Raw genomic sequence first — 8,489 nt, 5'->3', positions numbered from 1 at the left:
CCAGGCTGTGGTGCCTCCCAGGTCCAGACCACTTAATTACGTTTCAACCATGTTACCTTTCAGGACCACGTCTGCTTTGTTGGTTTTCTCTGAAACTAGCTAAACTTGACAAAAATGTTAATTTCCCTCTTAATTTCTTAAATCAGAAACATCTGTAAATAAAATATCCTTAACTGGTTACTAAGACTGATCTGCTGCATACCAGGCCACAACTATTACCCTGTTATAAAATCCACTGCCGTCCAGTTGATTTCCATTCATAGCAACCCTGCAGGATAGAGCGGAACTGCTCCATGGGGTTTTTGAGGCTGTAAATCTTTATGGAGGCAAACTTCCTATCTTTCTCTCATAGAAGGATTGGTGGGTTCAAACCACTGGCCTGGTGGGTATCACTTCCACACTGTGTGCCACCAGGGCTCCTTACACTCTTCTCATACTCACTGCCACTCAGGGGACTCTAACTCCTAGGGACCCTACAGGATACAGTAAAACTTCTCCCCAGGGTTCCAAGACTGTACATTTTTATGGGAGCAGACAGTCTTATCTTTCTCCCGCAGAGTGGCTGGTAGGTTTGAACCCCTGAACTGGCAGTTAGCAGCCTAACACTTAACACATTGTGCCACCAGGGACCCTTTCTTCCTCTTCTAGGGATGGTAAATGCCTTGTTACAGGTCACTTTTCCCTAGAAGCTCAACCTGTTTGCCTGCTGTCTGCAAAGTAACATTGTGCAGAGCAGGCGCTGTATGCCTGGTGAAGGACCCAGCTGTGTGTCCTGGGATGTGCATGCTCTCAGGCTGGGGTGGTCGGAGCATTCTTACCTTGGGGGTGGTGGGGGAGTTCTGTGGCTGAGAGCAGTGTCTGGAGTCCTACTGAGTGACAGCTATCGTCATTTCCATGGCAGAAAGTGCTACATCTAGCAAGGATAGACCATGGCTTGAGTCAGCACCCTGCAGTCATCAAAGTGACATTTTCACTTTTTAAAACTTTAAAGAGGTCTTATCAATTATTGTGGATTGATTGCACTCTTTTTCTGACTGCTGAAAGTGAAGACAATTTGAAGGTCAAAGACTACAGCCTTCAGTACGGATGGTTTATGCCTGAACGCAAAGAAAATGAAAATCTTCAAAACTAGACCAATAAGCAACATCATGATAACTGAAGAAGAAGTTGTCAAGAATTTCATTCTACTAAGTTCAATAATCAATGTTCCTGGAAGCAGTAGTCAAGAAATTAAGCAGTGTGTTGTAATGGGCAAAACTGTTGCAAAAATAATTGAGATGTAACTAACTCAGCCATGGTCTTTTCAGTTGCCTCATATGCATCAGAAAAGTGGGCAATGGAAAAAAAAATGATCAAATTGATGCATGTGAATTGTAGTGTTAGCAAAGATTATTGAGTATGCTATAGACTGACAGAAAAACACGCAAACTAGTCTTAGAAAAAATACAATGAGAATGCTACTTAGAAGCAAGGATGGCTGGACATATCATCAGGAAAGCAAAAGAGGATATCATGTTTGGTAAAGTAGAGTGAGATGGCTTGACACAAGTGTCTCACCAAGGAGCTCACACTTATCGAGGGTTATGGAGATGGTGCAGGGCTGGCAATGATTCATTCTACTATACAGAAGGTCACCATGAGTTAGAGCTGACTGGACATGACATCAAGAAAGACCAGCTTCTAGAAAAGGGCATCATGTTTGGTAAATAGAGGGTCATTCTCAATGAGCTGGACTGATACAATAGTTACAACAATGGACTCAAATGTATCTTAAAGAACATGAAGACAGCACAGAACTGGGCAGTGTTTCATTCTATTATACAAACGATCACCGTGAGTTGGAGGAGACTAGATGGCAACTAACAGTAACAGTAATATGCTTGGACCCACCGTTTTGAGTCTCACGCTCACTAGATACACAGGCTACTTGTGCTAAATTGATTGATCTCTAGCCTCACTTAACTCAACAAGAACTCAGTATCGACAACACAACCACCAAAGTCGCATGCAGACTAAGTAGTTCTGCCCAGTTAGCTGCAGGATAAATCCTATAAAAGACCTCAAATTCCTTGGTTACACTCCCAGGGCAATTAAAGTGATTCTTATAGGAATATATTTTTCAAAGTCATGTCTCAATTTGTTTTTAGCAGCTAGCTTTCCAGGTGCTATCTATAGAAGACCTGGGACTTAACCACACAATGACCACAGCAGAAAATGGACAGTGAGCCACAGAGCTCACACTGTGGAAACTAATACAAAAGAAGCAAGGTCCAAATTCAGCATATTCTTTCTGTTTACTGTAAGCAAATACCTCCTCCTGAGCATAACATTCCATCCCATTCTGCCACTTACGCTGCTGTTCCAAGAGCCCATGTGCCTGAGTTCTGGAAAGCAGAAGGTGGACAGCAATGATGAGCCTGACCATTAAACCCTCCTTCATGCACTTCCAAGCTCCCCTGGAGCGTGACCTGGTTGAGCTCAGTGACCTTAGAATCCATCTACTGGAAATGACAGCGGTCCAAGATGCCAGCAGCCGGCACATATCTGTGACTGTGTGGAAGTCCTCCTGCCAAAGGGAAACACTTGTGGTGTTTCACATGAGTAGGTAATAAAGGACTTGTTGCTTAGTGAACCTAGAAAGCACACCTTGAGGTGGACACACGCCTGGTTACAGCATGGCTTTTCATCTGGGTAGCAGGGGCAAGAAGCCAAACCAGAATGGAAAGCTAGATACACATGCTCTGCTGTGCAAAGTATGTGATACCCACAGGGCTCTGGAAGGCAGATGACATGCCCACGGAGCCTATGGCTCTAGGGAAAGTGGCTGGATGAGTCACTTACCTTAGTAAGTGTTTAGTAAGCTAGTTCAAGGGAAAGAACTCAGTAAAGAACTAACTGGTTTAGAAACAGAAATGAAAGATAATAGTGTCCAAAAATTGGAAACATTGAAAGGCAGGAGGAATAAAGGTCTTTAGATGCAGGCAAGTAAGAGCTGAGAGCAACCAAGGCCAGTATATGTCTCGGGTGGACAAAGGGGCTCATCAGCAGGGATCCAACTAGGGCATCCTTTCTACAACCACACTGGAGTATAGACAGCTCCCCTAGGGTCACTCTGGGACATTGTGCCAAACAGAATGGGTTCTTGAGTGACCGCAGAGCAGTGAGATCACAGGGCACCTGGGCTTGTTTCTCACATGGCCACTGCCTCTTCTCTCCACACTCCTTGTCCCTACCAGCCCTGTGGGAGTGTGTGAGCATATGTGCGTGCTTGCACACATTTTCGCCTTCTCCTCTTGACTGTATCTCCAATTCCTCAGCAGGCAGGTGTAAACACTAGCATCCTAGAGAAATCAACACAGTCTGATGATGTTTGATACAAAAACAACAAAATAACATCACCAGCTCAGAATTCTGATTCATGGCAACCTGTACAGGGTTTCTGAGGAGCGGCTGGTGAGTTTGAACCTCTGAACTTGTGGGTATAATGGAATAAAAAAGCTCACTTAACACACTGTTTCATAACCACACTCTAACTGTGTAAGGCAGCTGAGATGATGTTCATGCCTGCCCTATTTGTAATCATTGGCATTCACCACTGAAGGAAGTCCTGATAGAGTACGGGGCTGGCTGCTAAATGCAAGGCTGGCAGTTTGAATCTAACAGCCACTCCACAGGAAAAAGATGAGGCTTTCTGCTTCTGTAAAGACTCATAGCTTCGGAAACCCTATATAGGTCATTATGAGTTTGAACCAACTCCACAGCACATAACCACCCACAACCCCCAATTGAATTTTAGGATAAGCACTGGATTGGGAACCAAAAGGTTGGCAGTTCAAACCCACAAACCACTCTCAGAAACCCACCACAGGGTCGCTATGAGTTGGAACCAACCCAATGGCACACAACAACAACAATAATTAAGTTTCAGTTTATTTTTAAATTATAGTTTATTTTCTAGAATCAAAGAAAATTAAAGACAACCATGTGAACTGTAGCATAAAGATGAGCACTAATAATTCCATGAAAAATTGGCATTACTAAGATTTTCTCTGGGCACAATTTCCAGAGCATTTCAAGTGCAACTTTACATACCTGTTTATTATATATATATATATTCTATAGAATTCCCACTGCTAACCACTAGAGGTATCAGCCCATCCAAGGGATGGCAGGCACTGGCAGAGGGGAACTGTCTGCCCAAAAAGCATGCTCTTTGCTTGTGCTGTTCATCAGAACAAAAGCAAGGAAATAACCCATATGTCTATCATAGTTGTTAAGTGCCATCGAGTCAATTCCAACCCATAGCAATCCTGTAGAGGGTTTGCAAGGAGCAACTGTTGAGCTTGAACCACTGACCTTGCAGTTCAAACAACTTTGCAGTCTGATGCATTAGCCCACAGCGCCACACCAGGACTCCTATATCTATCACAGTAGGTTCTAGAAAATCAGGTCTTCAATCCACAAACTTTTGTTGCTCACTGGATTGTCTGCAACTCTCCTTCCCTGTGTATAGGAACACATGGTGGTCTCCCTTCCTTTCAGCATAGTAGCATGCACTGTGCAAACCCACCCTCCTCACTCACAGGATGGTACTTCAGGTGACTCACTCCATTATATACCCCAAAGACTGAAAATCTGGACTGTCTCCTGCTGCTGTCATCCCATCACCCCATGCCTATTGTGTGCATGATTCTCTGGTGCCCAGCAGACAGAAGGATCCTCGTTGAGTGAATGAACTGGTGGGTAGATGAACAGTAGGTGTGTGAGTGGATGATGGATAGATGAATGAATGGATTGGTGATTGGGTAGATGGTAGATGGGTGAAGGACGGATGGGTAGGTAGGTGGATGGATGGATGGATGGATGGATGGATGGATGGATGGATGGGTGAGTGGATGGTAGACAGTTGGTGATGGTGGATGGAAGATGGACTGACACCACCCTATTCTTCCACTGTCACTGGTCTTCTGCAGTTGCAGGAAAGCTTTCTGTCCCATCCCTCAATCAGCTGCTTAAGGTGAAAAGCTTAGGGATCTGGGTCTCCTATTTCTTCCAAAAGCCCCACATCCTCATTCACATCTCCATCGTAGGAATCTAATCTCAGGCTGGTGCACAGTCTCCACTCAGTGTGTAACATGCTCCTTTGCAGGCAGGGTCATCGCATTTACTCATCATAAAGGCACTGCACCTGAAAATCAGGAAGTCACTTGCCCAGCAGAGTGGGAGTGGAGGAGGGGCTGCACATCACCTTCTACTCTCCCACCTGCCCTTCCAAGGTCCATCTCTGCTCAGCTACTCAGCACTTGTACTGTGACGAGGTAAGGGCTATGACAGCAGCCACAATGGGTGGGCTGGGTGCAGCGCACACCCCATGTGCTGGGCTCACTGTCTCACCATAAGTCTGCACTGGCTTCCGGGTTGCAGTATCTGCAAGGACAGCAGTATCTGCTCAGGGGAGGTCCTGTTCAATAAGAAAAGTGCACATTCTCCTTTTTCAGCCATATTTTTCTGATGATTAAGCTAATCCCTCTGAGTCTCATACAAAGCTGACAGTCAATTATGTGCCCTGGAGGTAGGGAGTAACTGCATGAATAACTCAAGAGTGACGAAAAATCATTGAAATTTGATTGCTGCAAAAGCCACCTAGAAACAAATCACTTGCTACGCCATAGTTTTCAACAAATAATTACATAAAAGCAAGGCATACATTATACCAGTCTTGGAAAAAACAATTCAATACATCCATTTGCAGCACCTTAAAAACCTAGCAGTGCTAAAAGATCACATGGTCCACCTAGTAAAACTGTCCATTTGGTATGTCAACGGGATGGCCGGTCAAACAATAGTCATAATTTTTCAAGGTATTTTGATTCATTTCAAAGTAAGTTGAGACTGGGTACTAACACACCATGTTATCTTTTCTAGTGGCATTCACAATAAATGCTCACCACAAATGCCCAATAAACAGAGTCATTTAAAACATGGACTTAACTGTTACATCTTAGAGCACTCAGTTTCTTAAAATGCAACTTATTTAAAAGGGGTTTTCCTACAGGAGAAAACGATTTTGGAGTTTGTACATAGTGGGACTAACATGAGCCATTTGGATTATAGTAAAGGAACCCTGATGGTACAGTGGTGGTTCGTATCCACAGCTGTTCTGTGGGGGAAAGATTACAGCTTTGAAAACTCTATGGGGCAGTATAACTCTGTCAAAAAAAAAAAATAATAATAATATCTGAGTTAGAACAGACTCAACGGCAACAGGTTGGATTATAGCAAGTTCCAAAAGAATACTAATAGAATTAGCAACAGTTTCTTGTATTTCTCCACATTTTCTCCAACATGAATTTTCCTTGATAAGAGTCCTTAGAAAGAAGGGTGGTAATTTTTAATTTAGGCAGTTCATCCAAACTCTCTAGAGTGTCTGCTTTTTGGCTTTGACTTTTCTATAGTTTAGCTTAATGACATCTTGCTTTCCACCACTTAACTGAGGAAACAAAACCAGCCAGCATTAGCACCACAGCTGCCAATGTGAGAGAGTGAGAACAAGCGCAAGAGAAGGCTCTGGGATCTGAAGCAAAACAGGGAGTTAGAGGTGGCCAGGTTTCTGCAGCAATCCAGTTAGTCTCACAACACCCAGAGAACACAGTGCCAATGAGAGACTCTAGACACAAAGCTCCATTGTCTTTCAGTCCTTGTGATATTTATCATATGATTTAGAAAATAGTTCATTTTTCCTTTTTCAAGTTGTTGTTGTTAAGTGCCGTGGAGTCAGTTCCAACTCACAGCAACCCTGTATAGGGTTTCTGAGGAATGGCTGGCAGGTGTCAACTGTCGATCTTGTGGTTAGCAATCCAGTGCTTATCCTACAGCACCACACCAGAGCTCCAATCCTTTTTTCAGTGCTCCAACTCATAGCGACCCTGTACAGGGTTTCCAAGAATGTAAATCTTTACAGGAACAGAAAGCCTCATCTTTCTTCTGCAGAACAGCTGGTAGTTTCGAACTGCTGACCTTGAGGTTTGCAGCCCGACTCGTAACCACTACGCTACCAGAGCTCCTTTTTCAGTAGCCACAGTAAAAACCAGAAAATTTTTATTTCCTGAAGGGATATCTAGCTTATGCCTCAGAACACAGGAGGTGAAGGCCCAAGGTCTAGGGGTCAGCAGAGTCAGTCAGGGGTAGGGACAGGAAGGTAAGGTCACAGAAGCCAAGGTACCAGCTCATCACTAGCTGTTCCTCTAGCTAGAAGCATCTTTTCACCTAGAATATATACTATTAATTAATTCATACTATATCAAGACAACAAATGATCAGCAGCTTTTAAAGCAACAATTCACATTTTATATAGTCACGGACACAAAGTTTAATGTCTTAAAACATCAAGCTGAATTATAAATTAAAATTAAATTAACCTGGAGGATGAACATAGGAATTTTCTCTTTTCTTTTCAAAGGAAAATCTTTTAACAGTAGTTTGCTACAATCTGACTTGCTACAGCATAATGAATCATTTGAATATCAGAAAGGTCATTAATAGAGTGGCAGCAAACATATAAATATTATCAAGCCTCTCTCTAGTGAGGAAAACATTTTAATTACTCAAAGCTATAAACGTCTAAGTTTTTATCAGTATCGTTCTAAAAGTATACTTTAAACTTGGAAGCCAGCATGGTTTCCACTTGTGTTTACATGCATCTCTTTACATTGTCTTCCTTTTTAAGCTAGTCCCTATGATGCCAACAGGAAAAACTAGCTAGAGAGCCACTTTAAAAGGAACTCTGTGAAGTCACTAGGATCAGCAGGATTACTAATTCACAAAAGCCATCTACCCCAGATATCATCCTACATTTTAAAAGGAACTCTGTGAAGTCACTAGGATCAGCAGGATTACTAATTCACAAAAGCCATCAACCCCAGATATCATCCTACATTTTAAAAGGAACTCTGTGAAGTCACTAGGATCAGCAGGATTATTAATTCACAAAAGCCATCTACCCCAGATATCATCCTACATTCTGGCGAGCAGAGTCCCATACTTCACATTTTGACAATAAAAACTAAACGAATTTACCCTTTTTCTCGGAGCGTTTCTTGCGCCTCCTTTTAAATCGACGCCCCATGATGCTGAAGAAGGTCCCCATGTGCAAAGTTGCTGTGACAAGGGATGCCATGCAGATGAGCTGATCACCACCACAGCCAGCCTGGCTCTCAGGCGTGTCCCTCAGTTACTGGGCCAGTCACACTGAGACTCCGGGAGACGGCTCAGGGAGTCTCCTGCCAGGTCTCTGGCAGCCTGGGCTGGCCAGCAGCTGAGAGGGAACACACGCTTGCTCCTTTCTGCCACAGGCAAACTCCTCAACTGCAGAACTAGGCTGAAGGAGAGCCCAAACCGCCAGTCACTTCCCAGCGGGCCACCTAGAAAGCCGCATGTGACAGTTAACCCTTCCACACCACCACTACAGAATACTACAGCTAGCAAGAGAG

General features: G+C 43.6%; 1 protein-coding gene across 1 annotated transcript in view; it reads right to left on the bottom strand.

Moving 5' to 3' along the window:
• Window positions 1–8,156, bottom strand: part of ADARB1 (adenosine deaminase, RNA-specific, B1) — a 101,722-nt gene extending 93,566 nt beyond the window's left edge. The window contains exon 1 of the mRNA XM_006876557.1: window positions 8,077–8,156. Within this exon, the coding sequence (XP_006876619.1) occupies window positions 8,077–8,146 (70 nt within the window). The 5' untranslated portion in view covers window positions 8,147–8,156. The remainder of the gene's footprint in view (window positions 1–8,076) is intronic.
• Between the last annotated feature and the right edge of the window lie 333 nt (window positions 8,157–8,489).

The sequence above is a fragment of the Chrysochloris asiatica genome, unplaced genomic scaffold (assembly GCF_000296735.1).
Source record: "Chrysochloris asiatica unplaced genomic scaffold, ChrAsi1.0 scaffold00391, whole genome shotgun sequence".
Lineage (NCBI taxonomy): Eukaryota > Metazoa > Chordata > Mammalia > Afrosoricida > Chrysochloridae > Chrysochloris > Chrysochloris asiatica.
The sequence above is the reverse complement of the archived record's forward strand: the minus strand, read 5'-3'. Positions and strand labels throughout refer to the sequence as shown.